Here is a 24,001-nt window from a genome sequence, read left to right as displayed (position 1 = left end):
AAAACACAGCAAAGCAGTGAGCCTTTGGTGAATACCAGTGCCCATTCATAAAAAGTGAACTCATTATTCATTTGCAATGGACATATGCACAACTTCGGACCAAAAAGTATAGTGAAGTATATAAATCTAGCACTCAAAGCTGAACATGCACAGCGTGAAGGAAAAGGAAGGGTGGTGCTTAGTTAATTGTAGTGGGATATAGCTGTGTGATTTAGGTGCTCACCTTTGACATTGAGCGAAATGTCACTTTGCAAGTTGGAATCCCAATAGGACGAACTCAGTCCTTCATTCTTTGGAGGCCGATGAATTAAGTACAATTACATTATTTAATTATACCATGTATCAAGACAGCACTTTATAAGTGGGATGAATCACACATAAGGTGCTACATAAAATGTTTATATTATAAAGGAATGGAGGTGTGGTCAGTCTTATAGAGTAAGCACCATTTATTTTTCCAGAATTGTAAGTAGACTATGTAATTGGAACGTGGAATGGGATAAAAGTGGGTGTTTTTAGAAGGTAGAGGGACTGTTATCGGATGCAAGACCTAGATGGATGTGTGTCAGACTGTACCTATTTGCCATATCAGAACCAGATGTCTCCCCTTTAAGAACACAAGTGTGAAGGATTTTGAGTAATTACTGACTTTCTTGCTGATATTCTGCTTGCCATTTTTGACATTGAGAACTAATATTTTTTAGGTGGTAAGGGCTGCTGAAGAAGCTGCTGCAACATTGGCTACTTCGATCAGCCCAGACCAGTGCATCAAAGTACTGTGCCCAATTATCCAGACTGCAGATTACCCCATCAATTTAGCTGCAATCAAAATGCAAACAAAGGTGACGGAGAGAGTGTCAAAGGATGTCCTGGGTCAGCTGCTGCCTGAGATTGTGCCAGGCTTAATACAGGTAATATACATAACCATTTCGTCAACAGGGCTGTGCATTTTTTACATTGTAATTTTTAAGACATGACAAGAAACTGTTTTCTTTTAAACTGTAGCTAAATTGGTAATTCAGGAACGCAATTTATTGTATTTTGAACTGCTAATTTTAGCCACTTTAATTCTGCTTTTTTTACTTCTGTAAAAAAGCAGGTTTGCAGAGGAAGTGGCCTACTATCATCTCAGCAATTAAGTGGGTGAAGTTGCAGAATTATGTTCAGAATATATCTGAAACAAAAGCTTCACCAGTTTGGATCAGGCGCCAACCCATGCTCTTCTGCATCTCTTTTAATGCAGTTTTAACTTTTGCACTTTGTGTTAACAGTCCCAGCTTTTCTAAGGGATTCCTTTCTCTCAAAGATTCCCCATCTTTTAGTCTCTCCCCTGCACCAGTTTACTTTGGAAACCTTTTCATGCGCCTGGGTCGCAGTGTGGCTCTGCCTCAGCGCTGTTGCACTCCAAACACCGGGGCCAGTAAATATGGAGCTGCCGCGCCCCATGACCCAATTCCATTTTTTCTGTACTCCGAGTAGGTTTCGGGAATGCCACTTAGCTTTGCTTGCCTACTACGTCATGCCTAACCATCTGAAGGCTTCAAGGCCTGTTTTGACTGCAGGAGGCAAATCTCCATGTCGGACAATACAGGGTTAGTCTCTACGGCCTCAAGATTATGGTTATTGCTGGTCTATGCACTCTAAGACCCTTAGGGAGCGTGCCACAATGCTCTTCACCGAATACCACAAGTGTGATAAGAGGACACCTTCAAAGTCCCTGGGTGCAGATTTAAAGAAGGCCATGGTGGACCAACATTCTCCAGTACAAAAGGAGAAGACGACGAAAAGGCTTATGAAGACCTCCCACAGCACTGACTCTAAACAACCTTTTTCTTCGTCCGGGAAGCACAGTCATCACTCCGGTTCCAGGGATGTCTGAGGATTTGTTGCAGGATGAGTGGGAGAATGAGGAAGGAGATCCCATCCCCTTTGGGTTAGAACCCCATTATTCCGATGGAACAGAGGATGTTCCCTGAAGTTCTAGGATGAAGGGGAGGGGGTGGTGCATTTGGCCACTGGTCTGCAGGAGGCCAGTAGATTAGTCCCCTGAGCTGGATATTCTTCGTACACCACTTCGTCGGGCCTTGGGGTTGTTTCCGAAGCACAAAAAGGTCTAGGAGTCCCTCTAACGGGAACAAACACAGCCAAATAACCTGTTCTATGGGTAGGGGCCCACTCAGGAGGGTCTACAACCACGTTTTAGCTCACTGTACTCTTCACAGAGGAGAAATATCAATTTCCATATCAGTCTGGTCCCACCCACCTGGGGAGTCCAGCAACGAAATGCTAGGCAATTCTACTCTGAACCAGAGTACCAACAGCAACCCCAGACACGTGTTTCGGCCTAGTTGGGCCACTTCAGTGAAGTGAAGCTGTGCCGCTCTAAGCACAGTGAGCAAGGGTTCCACATCTGGATTACCCTGGGTAACTTAGGGTGAAACACTAAGTTCCTAAACATGCACAAAAAGGTCTTGGAGGCCCTCTACCAAGAACAAATACTGCCAAATAACCTGTTCTATGGGTAGGTGCCCACTCAGGAGGGTCTACAACCACGTTTTAGCCCACATACTTTTCACAGAGGAGACTGATATACAAATGGGTATTTCTCCCTTGGTGAAGGGTGCAGTGAGCTAAAACATGGTTGTGTAGACCCTCCCAAGTGGGAGTAATTCCATAGAACCAGGTATATGACCCATGTCATATACCGGGAGGGTAGCTCAGCGGCAACGTGCTTGCCTTGCAAGCAAGACGACACGAAGCAACCCAGGTTCAATCCCCGGGTCCGCGCTTAGAAACCTCTGAGTATTTAAGTGCGTTATAAACACGCAACTAAGACAAAAAAATAAACAATTACGCAACTGAAAAAAACAAACCATTCCTGTAACAGCGCCTCAATGCCTGCTGGCTGTGTGAGCGCTTTAAAAATGCAAATAAAAATAAAAGTTCATTCTCAGTAGAGGGGCTCCCACACCCTTGTTTTCTTTCCAAAACACCATTGCAAAAGTGACCAAGACTTTGGTTTTGTCTCACCATTAGGCCTAAGGCAAAGTACAACATTACAGGCATCTTGGATGAGGGTCCCCTGCAGGAAACCCTGTTGCCTTTCAACCCGTCAGTAGTGGCTCCTGTGTTGGCAGCTTGAGAAGCGTTGGCCGACTCTGGGCTTCCTTTCCACACATCCATGGCCACACAGATTAGTAGTGCAGTTCGCTCTGCAGGGTTTGAAGTGCATGACTTTTCCCTCCTTTCCTCCCATGACCTTGGGAATCAAGAAGTTAGGCGCTATGGGCTGCAATGTCTTTGCGTCAGGCAGCCTGGCTTTGAGGGCTGCCAATGCTGCTTGTACCCTAGCCAAATACACTTTTTAATCTCAGGAATGTGATCTCTGGTGCATCTTAAAAACTTCCACCCGAAAGGATGGAGAGTTTTTTTAACACTCAGATGAGCAATGGAAAAGATGCAAACCAAATGTTAGTCGGGCGTGGACACAGCTGATTTTATGGCACATGCTATGGGCACCAGGTTGGTCCTGATGAGACACGTGTGCATGAGGACCTCTGGTTTTGCACCTGCTGTCCTTTTGAAGCCTTTAACAGGAATAACATGTTTGGGGCTAAGGCTGATCAATCCATTCAGGAATTCTAATCCTCCAAGGCCTTAGGCCTCTCGGTGCAGCAGCGGTCTACCTCGGCTCCGAGGAGTCGTTCCCTTCAGCCCTTCACTTTCTTTGCCTATGGTGGTAGGGGTAAGGAGTCCTCGGGCAAGCAATCGCAAATATCACCCTCCCTGACATGATATTGGCATTGATGCACAGAGAAGAGGCTTTGCCACTTCGACTGTCTCCGCAGCAACCCCCACTGCGAAGCCACTGTGGATCTGGCTTTGTCCATTTGACTCTGGGTGGGAGGAATGCTGTGTCTTGTTCTGTGAGTGGCATTGTGCCACTACCAATGCTTGGGCCTTTAGGGTTAGCAGTCTTTCTGCCTCCTTGTTAGTAAAGATTTTCTTGTTGCCGCTTTCCTCCCATAGACATCTATGGGACACCTTTTCTTTTTGCTTTATTTTGACTGCTGGCGTGACTCTTTGGGGTTGGGTAAAGCCATGTGCTTTAATTCCCTTCCGTTGTGCTAATTTGTATTGGGAAACTGATGAGTCCCTAAGACTACTAGTACTAGGAGACAGTATCTCCCATAGTGAATTTCTTGTATTTTAAAAGATGCACACATCACCTTAAAGTGTAGTGCGAGTAGGATACTGTGTAACTTTTGGAACACTTAATCACAACCACTGGCATTGCTCAATCCAGTGGTAAACTTACCTGAACAGTATTTCTTGTGGAACCTGTGACTCGAGGGCACTAGAAACAATTCCATCTCAGGGCTGGACTTACTAAGTGCTAGGAATATAATTCGAGGATTGCTCATACCTCTTTTACGGTACTTTAGTAACTTGATTACTTGCATGCGCTTACTGGTTTTGAAACAACTGTTTTACTACCTCTTCGCTTGCTTTACCTCCTACAGTTATTGAAAGTCTTGCTTATGTTTATGCTAACTGTTGCTTTACTGTGTTAAAGGTAAATTGTAAGGGTTTGATTTAGAACCCACATTTGAGGATTTATTTTTGTATGATAGTGTGATAATACTTGAAGGTTTCATTACTTACTGTATGTGTTAAAGGCCAAATAAATCATTGTATAGGTTTGTACTTCTCTGTCTAACTGGAATTATTGAAGTGCTGTGTGTGTCGCATTGTAGCCCTAGACCACTCTCACACCCATCCTGAGTCGAAGCTGTGTTGCTACCTTGATTGGGTTTGGCTAGACTTCAGTGTCTTTCGTATTCACCATAATAGGTTGGCCTCCCCAAATCCACCTTGGCAGACCCTTTTCTTCCAGATCTTCCTGACCGCCCTCATTCTGAACCTTTGCTGCCTCCAGACACTCCCCTGTTGGAGGAAGTCAGTCCGATTCTGCCGAAGGGAGCCTAGAGTTGGTCCCCTGTTCAGATTGAGGGAAGGGCTTGTACTCTTTACTTTATGATCCTGGAGGAAAAATGGGGGCCTACATCTCATTGTGGATCTGAGGTTCTTGAACATGTACCTGGGCAAGGACAAGTTCAAGATGGTCTCCTAGGCCCAGATCCTTCAGGCCCTCACGCTGCAGAAATGGTTAGTGTTCCTGGGCCTCCAGGACATCTACTTCCATGTTCTGATTCATCTGAAGGACGGGAAGTGCATGAGGCTTGAAGTTAGAAGATCCCACTACCAGTTCAGAGTTCTGCTCTTTGGTCTTTCCTTGGCACCCAGTGTCTTCACTGAATTTCTGTCTGTGGTGGCTGCTCATCTCAGGATGGACAAGATTCACAAGAATTGGGGGGGGGGGGAACCAACACCCTTCACAAGGTCCATGTCTGTCAGTGTGCACAGACTGTGAAACACTTGTGTCCCCTGCACACCAGGAATGTTTGTATGAACAAACAATCGTTATAAATACTTTGTCGTATACAATTTAGGGAAAAAGATTCAGGAATACAGATTCAATAATTCTGTTTTAGGAAGCAATCAGTGATGTCATCTTTGATGCCCTGGGTGTTAGTCCTAGCATTGCACGTAGGTGGCGCGAGTTATGGTTGTTTAGCTTACCATAATTAGCGAATGTCAAGTGTTTTCGGTTTTACTGTGAACCATAACGTCCCTTTAACAAAGTCTTTTTACTGAATATACATATACACAAAAATATGTATATATGGCAGTGAACAAAAACAAAGTGGCTACACATGTGATATCATCAGTGATGTCATCAATGACATTTGTGATGCCATCTTTCATGTCCTGGGTGTTGGTGTTAGCAGTGCACAGTTGTGTGGGCAGGTATGGTTGCTTAGTCTACCATAACGGGCTAATTTCAGGGGTTTTTCAGTTTTACTTTGAACCATAATGTCACGTTTGTAAAGTTTTTTTAGTGAATTGCACAGGTTTTTAGTAGGGCAACTTAACCATAACGTCCCTTTAACAAATTTTTTTTTAACTGAATTTCACAGGTTTTTAGAATTTTTTTACTGAATGTACACTTTCATCGTGTGATTTTGGGAGATATGTAGTATAATTTCCTTTCTTTATATACATGTAACATTGAAAATACTGAACCCCCTCCCTAATGATATTTGAAAGGCACGGACTGAGCGCCCGTCTGCGGACAGGAGTGGACGAGATCAACAGTACCCAAACAGTCAGGGGGTATCTGAAATTGTACTATTGTGTTATATGAAAAATGCACAACTTTGAAAAAGGACACATAAAGACATTATAAGTACTAATAAATAAATAGGTAAACCTAAATGTCTGAAACAATAACCATGCATTTAATGACCATGTAGAATGAAATGGATTATACCATAACAAAAAAAGGTATGCCTCCAACGTAATTACCTCACAGAAACTGTGCAGCCCGGAGCGACCGTAGACGCACACAGTACAACGAAGACAAATTACAACAAAATAGTAAGTGAACTTCATTTTTCTTATATGTGTGTGTACTTTTTTTGTATGAGGGGCAGAAAAAATGTGTTTCCGTTGTTTTGACACAGAAATGTGCAATACTTTGAAATGGCTGGAGGAGAATTTTCCGATTGGGGAAATGTCAGAAGATGGCGATAATAATGGTACACACTACTCTGCATAAGCAAATTAATGGTCAGTATTTTATGGGCATTTAACATATATATATTTATTTTTAACAGACTAGGTAAAAAAAGAAGAAAGGCCAACAAACGACACAGAGGAAGACAGGCTAAAAAGGATAGAAGTGAAAATGGACATACTAAATGACAATTTTAACAGTTTAAGGCAATTTGTGGAGGAATATGTGAGAGGAAAAATACAATATCACTGTCCCACCTGTACCTGCCCCCCTTCTCCATTTCCTAGTGAACCATCCCCAAACCTTCAAGAAGAAAATAAACGTTTTGATGAAACATCCATCCCTTCATCCCCTCACAAATCATCCCCTCACAACCAGCCTGTGTTAAACCCTAATTCCCCTATATTCGTTTCAGTATCTGCTTCCCCCTGTATTTCTCTTGATTGATGTGTGTGTGTGTATTGAAAGTTTTGGTTTGTTAGTTGTAGTGGAAGGGTTTGAGACAAAACATTTTTTTTTAAAAGAGTTAAAATGTCCACGGACAGCGCGCCTGTTCGAGCTAGCCGTAAGCAATAGAATATGGATGTTCCAACGGCAATACACCTACCCGTACCAATGGCAACCAAGATGGAACTGATCTTAGAACGCACCATCTGTTCAAGTTGTGCGTAAATGAACAGAATGGGGCGTCCTAAGGACATTATACCTCTCCGTACCGCTCACAAACAAGATAAAACATGTTTTTAGAACACACCAGGTGTCCGGGATGTCTGTAAATGAACAAAATGGGAGTGTCCTAAGGACACTATACCTGTCCGTACCGTCCGCAGCCAAGATGGAACCTTCCGTAGAACAGGCGCGGTGGCCGGCATGTCCGTAGTCAAACATAATGGAGGTGTCCTAAGGACATGGTACTTGGCCATACAGGCAGCAGATCATGTGCACACATGCGCACTACACCCATAAGTACTGCGAACATCGCGCCTGTCCGTGTCACTTGTCGCACTTTTAATTAGTTTCAGGACACTGTCCGTAGAACACCTGCGCGCATGCGCACGTCCGTTACTCTGCATTTGCTGTCCAGCGGGCACCCATTTCCCCCGCGGATGTGTTCAGGACGTCATCATGTGACCGCACCCACGCTGAGCGTGTGGACTAATTTGCGCAGTTTGTCTGCTTCCACGACATTTCAAAAGAACTTATACAAACATGGGAAATTATTTGACAGAATAAAATCACCATTTCACATGTCCCATACAATGGCCCTACCTTTGAACGTATTGTTTAGAATTTTTGCAACGCTTTTGATTGATCAGTATGGTCACGAGCTGCACCCCTCCACCCCTATAAATGGCCACACCCCCGAGCTCATCTTCATTGTGCTTCTGGCTATAGCAGATTGAGTTGTGCTGCCTTTACTGCTGTAGCGACCATTAGCCGACTAATCCTTATGGCATCCATGGCTACTGTTGCTTCATTAGCCTCAGCACCACCCCCAAACCCTCCACCGCCACCACCTCCCCAAGGACCTGCAGAGGGAAATACAGGTGAGGATGTAGAGATCGAGGAAGAAGAGAATGAGGTGGAGGAACTCTGCACTACAAGCACTCGCCAGGAGTCGTGGGTGTGGCGGTTGTTTTCCGTTTTTGGGAACGTACCAAAAGCATGTGCGAACCTGGTCAGGTGTAACCAGTGCCAGTTGGTGCTGAGTCGCGGGAGACCTGGTGCGTACAGCTTTGGTACGACAACCATGAAGCAACACCTAACTTCGTTCCACAGTGTGGTCATTCGCATGGTGGTGCCATGTGAAGAGCGTAGTCGATTGAGTTCCTCCACAGCATCCTCCATGTCCGATCCTCTCACCACAAGAGACACTCCTGTGGGGGAGCGCATCCCTCCAGCTGCCTCACAAGCCATTCGCGATGCTGTTGACACTTACCTTTCGAGGGTCACAATATTGTGTATGTACTGCGACGCAGTACTCTGCAGGGGTGAGAGTCTTCGAAGTGCTTTTGAGGCTACGGTCACAGAGCACCAGAAGAACTGCCCCCGACTAAGTAAAGCCCACCCTACATCTTTCTCCACCTGCCCTTTCTTATCCCTGTGGTTGGTGTCCCTTCTTTACCCTCCTTTGCCCTCCTCTCCTAGTGTGTCGTGTGCTCAAAAGCAATAAACAGGAAAATAACAAAAATTACAAAAAAAACTCTTTTCAGAGTCGCCTTTCTCAGTTTAACAATAGAACTATCAAGTGACCGTTGTAGGCCCATACGCATTTTTCACAAAGTTAGCGGACAGTCGTAGGACGCACACAAATGGAGGGTGCAAGCGGAGAAAAACCAATACACTTTTCGCTGGGAGTAAGTGGTGGCTCTGAAAAGAGCCTTTCGGTGGTGTTTTGTGTGTTTCAAAAACTGCAAATTGGAAAAAACGCATTGCCAAATAGGTGACTATGAATGCAAAAAAGGTCACAGTGCATTTTGTACATTACGAAGAAAAATCTGATTGCCAGCATATGTGAGATGGACTCCATCTCTGCGAAAAATGAAAGTGCTGCGAAACAAAATGTTTTCATTGTGGAATGAGGACATGCCAACATCTCTTAGGAAGGCACAAACAGCCTTATTGACATTGCGCCTTGCTTTCCCCATTTGTGGACCAAATGCAGAAGAACGCAACCATATTTGTCTTTGTGCAATACGGGAAAAAACTATTTGGCAATTTGGAAACATGTCCATGACCTTTGCAAGTCCTTCCGTCATTGTAAATTGCAAAGAAGTTCCAGAGACATGGCCTAAACTGTTTCCTCCACAATGAATGATAATTATATCAGGATGACGCTTTGTCTGTAAAGTAGCACAGAGAGGTACCAAGTCCAGCCACCTCATTCCACGCACGCCATGCCAGTGCACTTCCACATATGGAAATCCAAGATCTGCAGATAGACCGCAACTTTCTGCATGCACCTTCAACCAATGTATCCATGAGTCTCCCAAAATCCAGATAATTGTTTTCGAGCACACAGAGCCATGGCTGTCTGGTCTCCTGTCAGGGAAAAGACCTTCTCACTAAATTTCTCTGTTCAGAGCACACCCACTGAACTTTACTGACCAATCCCTAACTTCGCACATTCTCATTTGCATACGTCTCCACCCCAGAATCCCCATTGGTAATACGTGCTGCCTGCAAACTACCGCCATGTCCGCGGACACGTAGAGGATCAGAGCGTGACGACTGTACATTTAAATATTATTCCCCTTTTCCCCTTTAAGGTGGGCTCTGAAAAGATCCATTTTTCTTATAGACACCTGTTATTTTGTGTTTTTACTCCTACAACCATTACAGAACCTTCTCCAAAGTAGGCCTTACATTCCAAAAGAACATGGCATTTCCCAAAGAAGATAACACAACACCATCTGCTTCAAAATAAGCCGCATTACTGGGAACAATGTTCTCGTGGCTGCAGAAAAACATACCAGCTCGTAACATGAAAGCACGCATGCCGCGATTGATGTTACACCTCCCAATACTTTGATCGGGACAGAAAACGGAACTGTTGTCCCATTTTCCTCTAGGGAGTAACCCAGAAAAAATTACTTTTCGCAGTTGTAAAGATGTTCGTGACTGCTAGAACCAACTGTTCCAAATCTTCCAACAAAGTACGTGAACTCACGTAGCCCAAATGGCAAGCACCGTAGTGCAAAAGTACCACATGGGGAGTGGTCATCCTACGCATGTCTCTGCAAACTTGGAAAATTGCCGCAACATTGCGATCAGTCTCAGCGCTCCACACCACCTCCACTCCTCTCACATCGAAATTGTGTGCCACATGCCTACTTTCGGCATAGTACTGTAAACCATGGACAAAAATATCTCCAAGCACCAAAACCCTGACCCTCTGCCATCTTCAGTATACGCACCGTCTTTCGACACAAAAGAGCAATGTGAACATCTGATTGGCTGATGCCTACAGTCCCCTTTCCATGCTGGATTTGCTGTAGAACCCCGTATGTGACACACCCTACCCGCAGACAAGCGTAACTCTTAGCCAGTCCTTCTACCCTTTCCACATCACTCATGAATCCATTCCCTCATTGGACACAGCTAAGCAGTCACACAACCATCCACCAATCACATTCAACATCTCTACATCTAACTCCGTCATCAAAATTTCGCACTTCAAATGTACTATTGATCTCTCTGAATGCAAGTCTCATATCATTGCAAAGCACCTACTTCAAAAACTACTTTGCAAGTGTCGTGGATTTCTACGTACAGCTCCATGCATGCGCACATGCACGAGTATAAAGTACAGAAACAAATTAATGCCACTAAATCTGCACAGCCAATACATACCAACGCTCCCCCTTTAAGTGCAAGCTGTTAATGCTACTTCCAATGCGATCGTATGAGAAAAATAAACGCTCTCAATTGCTGTGGTGACATCTCCCTCTGAGGATCTCCCAATTTTTCAGATTCGTACTTATAATATGAAAGTAGTGACATTTTTCACAACTACTATAATGACCTACCACTTACAAACCTCACTGCTATGGATAACACAGCTTAAAAAAATGCATTTTCATAACCTAAAAATTGTACTCATTTCCGAATTTCTGAATCACGTGCAACTAATATACTGCAAATAACATACAAAGGCAGCAGATAGTGATGTAAAATGCACACATGCACTGCATTGAGATATCAAAGGAGAATACTCCGACGAAAGATGAAAAATGAACGTGTACAGTAACATCACTGTTACGTCACTGCTTTAAACACACAAAGTTACTAACTTCTTTTTACAATCGCAGTGAAGACTACTCTCTTGAAAATCAACAGCATCTACACTGCAAACAAAATATCCGAAGAAACCTGGTCATTCTGCAAAAAAAAGTAAGTACAGTACTACCTTTATATTCTTACTGTTCCTCAAAGAGACTGTGTGGGTTATTTTATATTTGCTCACCAAAACAAACATTGATTTCTGAACCATTCTACCCACAAATCCCCATTTATTAAACAAAGAATAACGGGCAGAATGGCTCACAAATCCCTGTGTTTTTGGAACTCAAATAACATACAGAAGCCTTAGAATGTTAGTACTAGAAAACAAATAGCTGTTTCAATTTTATACCATTACGTTTACTATTAATGCTTCTCACCAGTAGCTCACTTTGTACTCTCATCTGAAGCACATTGGATTAGTATACAAACAGAAAAATAGCCTTCCCAAATCATTGTAAGAGCCCAATGCACATTCACACACCACCACAAAGAGCTTCCCCATCAAACTCATGCACGCATGCACACAGCACACATGCATTGTACAACAGACCAAACCATGCCTTCTTTTTTTCAACAGACCGCAAAGAATGCCTACCAAAAAGCACGTCGGTAGAAAGGAACGCAGAAATAGAGCAAATGAAAATAAAAGTGTACAAAGTAACCATCCATCTGTAGCAGAGTTTGTAGAGAACGTTGGAACAAAACAGCTAATACAGTCGTTTAGCGAAACAAAGGAAGCTTCAACTACCAAAACTTTACCTCCTCCATCAAAATGTGGCACGAAACACAAAACGTTTCACAAAAAATCGGCTACCAGTTGTCAGGTCCTCACTCCTCTCGACAGGCGCAGAAGCAGCACAAACGCCTCCCTCCCCATTGAGTCTTGGCACCTGGGAAATTGACACCTCAGGCCTCCGCAACTCTCTGGGGAAAGAGGGTTAGGGTCCGTTGAGTGGATGGGTAGAGGGAGTTCAGGATGACCGGAAAGAGGTTCAGGAAATAACAGTGGATGGGTAGGGGGATATTAGGGTAACGTACTCCTCGACTCCTGTGCCGATCTTGCAGGTAATCGTTTGAAAGTACACCGCCCTCTCACACATTCACATCCTAGTATCACACATTCAGCTCAGAGATTATTCTTTTGGAAGGCTTTTGTATTGGAGCCTCTAACCAATAATCACCATTTGCTCTGGTGTTACGTTTGGTTTCACATTGCTTGGCAATATATCATGAATGGTATGCAAATCACAAGTACCCCACATTAACCCATGTGCTGGCAACAAACAAATAACATGCACACAAATTGCTAAACACTTAGCTCTGGCTTCTGCGTGAGTTTGAGGTCCTTTGGCCTTTTCCTGTTGACGGGCTGTGATACGTCTCACCGGATCCGATCAAACAACAGGCTGCGAATAGTAAAACAAAGTCAATGCACGTGCGTGCGAAAAGTCGTTCCTTTAGAACGTTCCCTGCGGGGTTTAAGGTTGTGAGGTGGTGCGGTTACTTCACCGCCTAGCCCACTCCAAGTTAGGGTTAGTATTCATGCTCTGCATGCAACTAGCAATCAGGTTTTCCCGTGCTTCGATTCAGCCTAGGAACTTGGGTCTTGCAGCGCGTAGCGCGTCTCCCTCCAACAGAATAAAACAGCTTGCTCTAGGTTAAACGTGTACTTAGCTTTTCATGTACGCGGGGCCGGGGGTGTAGCAGGCGGGCGGTGCCCCCGCGTAGGCGTGCCTCCTGGAGCTCGGGAAGAACACGTCCTCTCTTGCCGGTGTCCAGGATTGCGAGCGGTGCTTCTTGGGCGCGGCTCGCGCATGCGCAGTAACGCGCGTGTGGTCCTGTTGCTCCCAGCAGGTCTGTGAAGCACACGGCCTGCTGGGAGATGTAGTTTCCGGGTGGTTCTCCATCCTCGGGCCTTCTTCCTGCAAAAAGGATGGAGAACACGCCTGGACAAGCTGCTGGCACCACCAAAAGCCTCCTTATCTCCTCCCAGGCCCCCCACAACACTGCCAATGGCTCCAGCCCTGACACCAGTACTGCTAACAATGCTCCTATTAATGCTGATAAAGTAACAAGAACCCATAGTAAAAAAAGTATTTTGGCAAAAATGTTTTGCCGCAGTCTCCTTCAGAATCTAAGCAGAGGAGCGAAATGATCCTCAACGTAGAAAATTAATCCTACAAGCTCTCATTGACAGTGCAATCCTTCTCAAAACGAAGTTATTTATGTTTGTGTTAAATAGGATGAAACCACTAACAAAACGAAGTACTAAACTACAAAAGAAACTTATCAATAAAATAAATACCAAACAATGTTGCACAATGAACAGCAACACGAAGAAGAACTTCAGGCCCAACTAGATAAGGACACTTCCGACAGTAGTCAACCTTCTGTAACAGGAAGCCAAGAACCACTAGGACAGCCACTAATAGCAAATGAGGCAGAATTAGCTATGACAGAAGTGGAAAACACCATGTGTCACTATCAAGAAGATATAGAAGACTTAACTGTACAACAAGCAAAACTTAACAAAGATCAGCGCTCCATTTTTGAAGACGTAACAAAACAAATTGCACATGGTGTGCAACACAAAAATAAAGAATGTACCTGCCAAAATTACAAACCTATACTGCTGTACGTCAGTGGTGAAGCTGGGTCAGGAAAAACATTCTTAATAAAAATCATCAGCAAGTTCCTTCAACAATTGACAAACAACAAACTGTCAGCTGTTGTAACTGCCCCCACAGGTTTATCTGCCTACAACATAGGCGGTGTCACTTTACACCGATTACTACTCCTTTCAGTAGAACACCAAAACAAATTGGACTATTACAAGCTTTCTGCAGAAGCTGCAATGGAACTACGCAGAGTATTAAAACAAATGAAAATGCTACTAATAGATGAAGTGAGCATGGTCTCCAACCTAATGTTGGCTTTGATTCACCTCAGATTGCAAGAAGTACTTAAAACAAACTACGAAGAACTCTTTGCAGGGAAACACATTATCGTTTTCGGAGATCTTCTACAATTGACACCAGTGAAAGGTGAACCTATTTTAGGACACAAACTCTGCCGTAAAACTGTTGGCAGCATAGGAAATGTCAACTTTTGGCAACATTTCCAATAAAGAGAATTAACAGAAAACATGCGGCAATCTGCAGATCTCACTTATGCTACAATTTAAAAAAAATATTAGAGTTGGTGTACTATCTCAAGAAGCACAAGCAATATTGAAAAACCGGCACATTCATGCACTTTATGGCGATAATGCATGTGCTACTGATGTTATGGAACAATTAGCGCACAAAAATGTCAATTATATGGCCTTAATGCCAACTCTTGCAAGCTGTTTCAAATTCAATGAAACAATGTTAAAAAATGAAATGCAACCAATAGTGGACATTTGCGCCACAGACAAACTAGACGTACATGGTATGACACTACCCATGTGTGAGCAAGCCACAACAAGACTAAATAACTTAGAAAATGCAATCTCCAACACAGCTGGGTTGGAAAAAATATTAAAATTATCCTTAAATTGTAGAGTAATGCTTAAACGTAACCTTGACGTGGAGAAAGGGCTAGTTAATGGGGCACTGGGTACAGTTGTTGGCTTTCAAACATACCCACGTGACAGCAACATTCAGTTTGTCAATATTCGCTTTGACAAACTTTCAGAAGTGAAAAGGATAGGGCTCTCAACTGCTCGATTCCTTCTCTTCAAAGACCTGTATGTATGTAGAGAACAATTTTCTCTAACTCTTGCATATGCAGTCACCATTCATAAATCCCAAGGTCTTACCTTAGACAAAGCATTGATGGATATAGGAAACAGACTTTAAAGAAGGCATGAGCTACGTAGCACTAACACGCTTACGTACACTTGACGGTCTATTTCTAATCAACTTTGATGCAAGTAAACTGAACGCTGATATTCCTTGCATTTTAGAATACAATAGACTGCGTTCACTGTACACCTCCCATCGGAAACAATATCCTGTTCCAGAAAAAGTAAAGCGTGGTAAAAGAAAACTAATTCAAACAGAAATGCAACAGAATCTGACGGCAAATCCTTCAAAGAAAACAAAAGAAGCTAAAACCTCATCAATTACCACAAGCAAAGAAGAACCTATTAGGGAAAGTAAATCAGGCACTTCTTCAAAGAAGGAACAGAAACTCCGAAAAAAGCACTGAGACAGAACTATCTGGTCCATTCAAATTTTCAAATGAAACTTGTGTAAGTTGCTATGCAAATGTAGCAATGAATATTCTATTTCAATTGCCACCAATTGTTAACAATATTTACTTACACAGTACAGACCAATTGTGTTTGCAAATGTTAGTCCTTCATAGAAACGCAACAAACAATCCTGACAACACGTACAGTGTTCACGGAATAAGACCAGAATTCGACTACTGTGCTGGAATGGTGAGATTCACTATAAACTCACAAGAAGATCCACAAGAATGTCTAATGTACTTACTACAAGTACTGGAAAACAAAAACATACCTATAAATGAAATCTTCCAGATTTCATACATGTGGAAACATACATGGACTCTCTGTAACAATGTGATACAGGAACAAATCCCAAATGAGCGATTTGTGTATGTATCCATACTTAATTGTGAATCCATTCCATTTCAGCAACTTGTACAGAATGGAAACCATGGCAGATTATGTACTATGTGCAATTCAGACAATCGCTCCACCTTACTGGTACAAACACATAGTAACTACATAATACTTGTGCACAATAGGTATAATCTACCACGCAGGAGCTACAACCAATGCAGGTCACTACACTGCATACATTAAAAAGAAATGTGGATGGTTCGAATGTAATGATAGCACCATTACTAACTGTTGTTAAAAAATCTGCAACAAGACAACAAACATAATATTAATTAGAAAGAACAAGGAAACACTCAAAGAAAACAAAGAAATAGTTTGTAGCATAGCAAATAAAGTTTTTTTTTTAATCCAACAAGGATTCTTTTCCCCCAGACCCAAGGATTTGAAAAACAAGCACAGAAACTGAGCAAAATGCACAGTACACACGGTTTGTAAACTAAATATGAGGGTAAAAAAAAAGCTGTCTACTATACAATATAATAAGTTTTCATAAAATACAAACACTAACATGCTTTTTTCTTTTATCACAGAAATTAAAAAAGGATATTTCCGCCAAGTACTAAACTCATGTAAGAAATATATGGATTCTGAACAAAGTAAACAGTAAGTATAATTACAGTCATGTCATACATATTCGAATCTACACGTCTAATCAATGGCAGTAATATGGTGCCGTGGCTGTAGGCTGGGCCTAGCGTCTTGGTTGTATAACCTACCACCTAAACCCTACGGCCAAGCAACCAAGACTATAGGTCCTACCCACACCCATTGCAGCATATCAAAACCATGGTGCTTGTAATTTCACTACTTATAAGTTTACTCTTGGGTGCATGGTCTGCCGCCATGCACCTAAGACGCTAGGTCGTGCACACAACCACCGCATCATAGCACACCCATGTTCACTTATAACCTCACTGCTTATGACTTCAGTCTTGGCCAGAACCACCACAGCATATCGCACCCATTGTGGCTTCTAACTTCACTACGTATAAAGTTGGGTTTGGGAGTATGGCCTTCGGCCATGCATCCAAAACACTACGCCCGCCCCACAACCACCTGAATGATGTTTGATAGTACGAGTGTACCTATACCTGTAATATGCTGCAGTAGTTGCAGCCACAGGCTACAGTCTTGGGTGTAAGGGCATAGATTTTTCAATGTATGGGTATGCAGTATATAAAATCCATAGTGGCTTATAACTGCAGTGCTTATAACCTTGTTTTTGGGTGCATGGCCTTCGGCCTTCGGCCATGCACCAAAGACTCTACGTCCTGGCCACACTTCCACACCATATCACACCCATTTGTCCTTGTAACTACACTACATATAAATGTGCTGTTGGGTGCATGGCCTTGACTGCAGGCCCTGGCCACAACCACCTCAGTAATGTGCGATACTACGGGTGTATCTATAGGTGTGGTATGCTGCAGTGGATGTGGCCAGAGGCTAACTCTTAGCTGTATGTCCATAGATATTGCAATGTATGGGTGTGCAGTGGCTTAGAACTCCAGTGCTTATAACTTTGTTCTTGGGTGCATGGCCTTTGGCCATGCACCCAAGACTCTACACACTCTCCACAACCATCTGATCGATGAACAATACTACAGGTGTATCCATTGCTGTCACATGCTGCGTAGTTGTGGCCAGGGCCTTGGAAGTATGGCCTACAGCCCTGCACCCAAGACTCTAGGCCCTGGCCACAACCACTACAGCATATTACACCCATGGTCGCTTATAAATCATTACCACACCCATAGAATGAAACATTATAACTGTAGCATGCACTCAGTTTGTACCCAGGACTCTAGGCCCTGCCCACACCTACCAGATACATAAACACATGTATGGGTGTGATGTATGAATGTGATATGCTGCAGTGGTTGTGGGCAGGGTCTACACTCTTGGGTGTATTGCTTACAGCCTTCAGCCGTGCACCCAAAAGTCTAGGTCCTGCCCACAACCACTGCACTATATAAAACCCATGTTGGCTTATAACTTTAGAGCTTTAGAACAGGGAAGTGTGACCGCTTACCGGACATAGATATCGCTCATTTTTTTAGACCTACTTTTTGGTCATTTTAAAGAAAAGTACTGCACGGATTGTCACCAAATTTACAAAAGCATGCTTTCGGGACCAAGCCCCTGCCGCAAATTTGGTGAAAATCCGTCCAGCGGTTTGGCCTGTAGCCGTGCGCCAAGTTTTTCCCCCATTCAGTCTATGGGGAAAAAAGACGTTTTGGGACCCCCCATATAACTTCCCCCCCCCCCATGGACCAAACATCACCATTCTTTGCAAAAGAATTCAGAGTGGCCCATATAATTATTTTTGCAAAGTTTGGTGAGGATTCGTCCAGGGGGAGCAGAGTTATAAGCCGCCCAAAAAGTGCTCTTCCAATGGAAACAGCAACTTAATCATAACTACACGGCCACTACCGTGGCCATGTAATATATATATATATATATATATATATGTTCATATACAGATGAATGCCGAACGTGTTTCAGGACAGCAGTCCCTTCATCAAGAGCACAATTTCCAATGTTCTTCTCAAATAAAAAATTCTCAGCGATCTATGATATAACATAAAAGGATAATATATTCGCTATTGTAATGATTCGGAATTCGCTATAGCTCTCATAAGACCACTTTGGATGTTCGCCTGGTAATAATCTGTGGAGGATAATGGAGGGAGGAACTTCAAGTCATGTGATGACAAGAGGACGAAGATAGGACCTAGAGGATAATGAGGGATATATTACAATCTCTCTTATGGTAGGACAATTGCAAACTCTCTGTTTGAGTAACCAAAAATGTGTACAAGCACATTTTACCTGACTATGTGTAGTTAGGGGGATAGAAGGTTCAATGTCTTCCTCAAGATAAGAGACAGTGATGCGGATCGCTAGGTGTACACCCAGTCCTCTAGGAAAGGATAAGTCAATGAAAGCTTAGTTGTACTAATTGTTCTGCCCACTAAACTATAAGAAGTGATATTAATTGAAGAAATGTTACCTTATTTTGTCCTATGTTGCAGCACGCAGTGCTTTAATCTTGTCCTGTGCCCCAACTTGCACTCAGTGTGCAAGTGCGCTACCTCCTCAATAAAGATAATATGCCGGTGGATAAAAATGAGTGTCTCTGTAAGGTAAGCGCATGGTTGTATTAAGACACTGGCGGTCGGTTAATCCCCAATTGTATAATGTAAGCTATGTGGGGGCAAAACTCTCTTGCTGTAATGTGAATCAGATTCCTCCTGAAGCGCAGCTACGTCCTCCTGCATGGACGGAGTGGTGTTTAGTGCTCGATTATGACCGTTGTGCTCTGCCAGGAAATTCTGGAGGAAATCTAGGAACTAGACAAGTGGACCTCTTAGCTTCCAGTTTGAACCTGAAGTGTAAGTTGTTCTGCTCAAGACAGCTTCCTCAACAGGGACACTATGCTCCAATCTGTTTTATGCGTTTACCGTTTAGTTTAGAGCTATTACCCCTTAATGCTCCCTCTGCAATTGCGAAAATTCCAAGGCCCCCCTATCCCGCAGCGCTGCCTACTTGGGGGTTGACTATCCAGTGTCTTATTTGTGTGTATCAGAATCATATATTTCTCTTTACACTCTGTTAACGTTAATGGGTTCCAGGTTTCAAACATCTGTGAGTTGTTGCAATCCACCTCATGACCAGCTGTTGAACTCCCTCCCTCATAGGCCCAGAGTGAAATCTTGGTTATCAAGCACTGGAGTTAAGTGGCCCAAGCCTACTGGGAGACCCTTAATTCGCATCGCTGTCTCCCAGTTCCTCTGTGAAATCCTGGTTGCAGATCATCGGGTCATTTTTTCTGCACTGTCAGAATCACGTATGGCAAGGATGGAAGGGGCAATGACGTCCTGGATTGTTCCACATATGCTCATTTTGGGGGGGTATTGTGCCATTATATTATATGTGCAAATTGTGCTGCAATATTATAGTTTTGTAGATTTGGGACTCCCATCTCTCCCAGTCATGCATTACCCATCATCCTGAGCTTTTTGCCTTCCAAATAAGTCTCAGGACTCCCTGTTGCAACCATTACAGGGCCTTCGGTGGGATTTCAACTGGGAGTGCCATACAGTGATAGAGATACATTGGGAGAAGTTTAATCTTTACTGCTGTAATACAGCCCATTAGTGATATCTCATGGGCTTTCCAATGCTCCAAATCCCTTTCCAGGGTCTTAAATAGCTCAGAGTAATGATAGATGTAGGCCACCTGTGGTCGCCCTGGAATCCGTACCCCCCCCCCCCCCCAATTATACCACTGCATCCTTTACCCAATAGATCAAACACATTGGACGGAGCAGCTGTAACTCCCTCTCCATCATTTCCACCCACAGTGCTGCTGACTTGTGATAATTAATGACAAACCCTGATGCTTTCTGGAATGACTCAAGTTCTTACATGGTTTCTCGCAGGGATGACTGTACATTTGTGAGTGCAAACATGACGTCATCTGCATATAATGGCATTTTATATTGTTTGTCTCCTGCTCTTGTACCTTCAATGGTAGAGATGTCTCTAATACACTTTTCAAAGGGCTTCATTATCAGGGCAATGATTAATGGGGAGAGGGGGCACCCTTGTCTCGTACCGTAGGTCAGCGCTGTGGGAGAAGTACTTCCCTGGTTCACCCACACCATTGTTTTGTGCGCTCTATAATTGGCTAGTATCATACGTTGGAATGCTGGCCCAAAGTCAAATGCCTTCAGTGTCATCTGCATGAAAGGCTAGTCCAATCGGACGCTTTAGTGGCCTATAGCGTTAGAACGGCCATATTGCTATGTGCGGTCATTGCTACCTCAACGAGATCAAGCGCACGTTGGATATTATCAATTGTAGTTCTCCCTTGGATCAACCCTGTTTGGCCTTTGTCAATGAGCCCCGGCATTATTTCCGCTTGTCTATTCTTGGAGTAGATACAAATTAAATAAGCTGTTGAGGGGCTTTAGAAGTTGGACTCTGAATATTTTGCAAAATAACTTTGTGGACCTATCAGGGCCTGGGGCTCTGATCTGAAGTGCTTTGCTCACTGTGTCGACCTTGTGAGGGGTCAGAAATACGAGACTGACAACTTGGTAACAGATTTTCGCAAGTAGCCTTTTTATTACATTATAAGGGTCAGATAAACACCTCGCTTTACCTAACCTAACAAGGATTTCTCAGCCTATAAAACGAAGGCTAAAGAAAAACACTCTAACATCAAAAGGTATCTGTCCTTCACACTTGTACATACAACAAAATCATACAGAAATGTATATGGCTGTTGAAGGTCAGCAAAATAACAATTATCTTCAAATGCAAACTTCATAACCAAAATATCCTTGTAACCAGAGTCAGTTTGCCTTCCCCAGGATTAATGTAGGATTCTCCAAATAAAAGTTCCAATTAGTTCTTTTCAATGGTCAAGTTTTACTTCAAGGACAACACAAAGTTCCTTTCTACAAGTTCTATTTCACTTGGCACTTAGATTCTTTTAGGGTTTTACAAAGTTCATCACGTTACAATATAAGTTTCCACAAGCTCCTGCTTATCAAACTACATTTATTTATTCATAGGTGGTTTGACTTAAAATAAGTCCCCTTTCACATCCACATATTGAGAATAGAAAAGAAATGTGTATATCTATAAAATAACCTCTTTCATTACTTATTAGACTTTTTGATACATTCAAGTTCCTTGTCAATACACTCAAATACTTTCTACAAATAAGAGATCACGGCGATGGTTAGGGAGATCCTTTCCTCCTGCATGAGTATAATCCGCTACTTCTCATGCATAATTGTCTTAATTTCTTCCACATAATCCCCCAAAAATGGTGTTCTAACATATGTCTGAGCTCTACAGAACAGGAAATGTTTGAGGGTGTATTTTTCAAGTTCCTTTTAACAAAGCCTACAAATGTCACTCATTTCACTATCACGATTTCTTGTTTTTAAAACCTCTAATGTTGGATACAAGTTCAATCAGAATCTCATAAACATTGTTCTGCACAGCGGGCTTGGACATCTCGACAAATATTTTGGTGAAGTGTAAAGCTTGCATCCTGAAACTTTAGAGTAAAGCTTAAATTGACGCGATTGTTCTGATCTCTCAATCCATTCCTTTTTTTGTATTCTAGATACTGGATTAGCCACCAATTCGACCTCTGTTGTATCTAAACTTTCCAAGGTTTTTTTGCAGGAAGTTTTCCAGTTGGACAAAGATTTGTGGATTCCGCTAACGAGCTTCTTTCAACAAACAAAAGCCTCTTGCGGGTGACACCAGCAGGCCCTTATGATATAGCGTTAAGATCTTCCACGTAACCAAAGCAAGTAGCGAAATTAAGCCCAATTCTTGTCTCAATACTTGTATTGGTACACAGTTTGGTAAATTCACAACCTTTGTCCAAAAAAGGCTTTTCAGGAGCGGCCAAGGTTTTGTTGGAAGTGCAAAAAAAAAGCTTTGGCTCCATAGGTTAAAATCAGTACGACCATCATTCTATAGAACCTTACCACAGGGTGTAATGAAAATGTACCTTATTGTTTTTTAATCAATCTGGCTTGTGACACAAGTGCTTTTGTTTTATTTCGCAGAACAACTTTGTGAGGGGCGATCTTGATGCACATTCCAAGAAAAGTAATCTAATTCACTCTGTTCAATCTTTCATTGTTCAGGTGCAAACACCATTTTTTCGATTTCATTCCTTTACCTGACTGGAGAATCAGAATGTTAGATTTCTCAATGTTAATTTTTAGGCCGTGGGCCATCACGTAAGCTTGCAAGGCGTTCAACTGGCGTTGGAAGCCCACCGTAGTTTGATTAATTAGGACAAGGTCATCTGCATACATGAAGTGATCAAGCGATTGGCCATTGATGTTTGGTGGGAAGCTCCTTGCTTTTTTCAGGGCTTCTGGCAGGTCAGAGATAAATGAGTTAAATAAAGCCAGAGCCAGGGCCCATCCTTGTTTTAAACCTCTGGACGGCCTAATCAAGCTTGACAATCAGCCCTTTGATCAAGCTATATTTGCAGTGATTCTGTGTGCAAAGCCCTAATGGCTTCCAAAATATCTCAGGGACACTGCCAGTTCTCCAGCTTGGCCCAAAGCAGATTTCTATCTCTAGAGTCAAATATCTGGGCCAAGTCAATAAATGCCAGGAAGATTTTACTGACTTTACATATCGTATTTTAAGAAAATTAATTAGGAAGACTCAATTGTCCATTCCTCAAGGCAACTCAGGTTAAGTTTTGCAAATGTGTTCCCTATGACATCAAGAAGGGCGATCGGCCGATAGTTTCTCGGGTCACCCTAGCTCCCTTCTTGAATATAGGCACCACTATCGAGTCCTTCATAAGATGATGGCACTTGCTTTATTTTTTTTTATTTTTTATGTTTTATTGATTAAAAGTCAGACATGTTTGAAAAAAAACAATTAACTTATAATAAACCTTTAACTTTTTTTTTCCATTCTATGAAAAAAGAAACATCCATAATTTAAAATAAAAAAAAGAAAAGGAACACCATCCCCCTAAAATCAAACCATTAACATCTCAATTTTTTTAATACCATCCACTACTACAAAAAAATCCACTAGTTCACAAAGCAAAACTATGTCAAAGACATCAGCTCGACAATTTGAATCAACAAGAACCCTTTCGCTCCACCATCCCACCCTGGCTTCCCCTGATTGTTTAGCACAGCCTCAAGCATTTTCATCGCAGCTATACCCAACCTAGGATGATCCCCAATTAACATCCACTTCCACCACACCCACTTGAAAGAGTTGATTCCATCCATAAGGTCTCCTCGAAATATAGCACTCCAGTCTTAGTCAAGGCTTCACAATTCATTACCAAATGCTCCGGGGTTTCCACACAGCAAGCATTCTTACAATACCGACAGTTTGCATTTTCGATCTCAGCCATTTTCCTCT

The 24,001-nt window shown here is 42.7% G+C and overlaps 1 protein-coding gene across 36 annotated transcripts in view; it reads left to right on the top strand.

The window, feature by feature from the left end:
• Positions 1–24,001, top strand: part of CLASP2 (cytoplasmic linker associated protein 2) — a 2,478,243-nt gene that overhangs the window by 2,348,550 nt on the left and 105,692 nt on the right. For all 36 annotated transcript variants that reach the window (XM_069613152.1, XM_069613157.1, XM_069613154.1 and 33 more), the window contains one exon: positions 705–911. In XM_069613152.1, the coding sequence (XP_069469253.1) occupies positions 705–911 (207 nt within the window). The remainder of the gene's footprint in view (positions 1–704; positions 912–24,001) is intronic.

This window comes from Ambystoma mexicanum, chromosome 5p, assembly GCF_040938575.1.
Source record: "Ambystoma mexicanum isolate Mex_15411 chromosome 5p, UKY_AmexF1_1, whole genome shotgun sequence".
NCBI lineage: Eukaryota > Metazoa > Chordata > Amphibia > Caudata > Ambystomatidae > Ambystoma > Ambystoma mexicanum.
The sequence above is the reverse complement of the archived record's forward strand: the minus strand, read 5'-3'. Positions and strand labels throughout refer to the sequence as shown.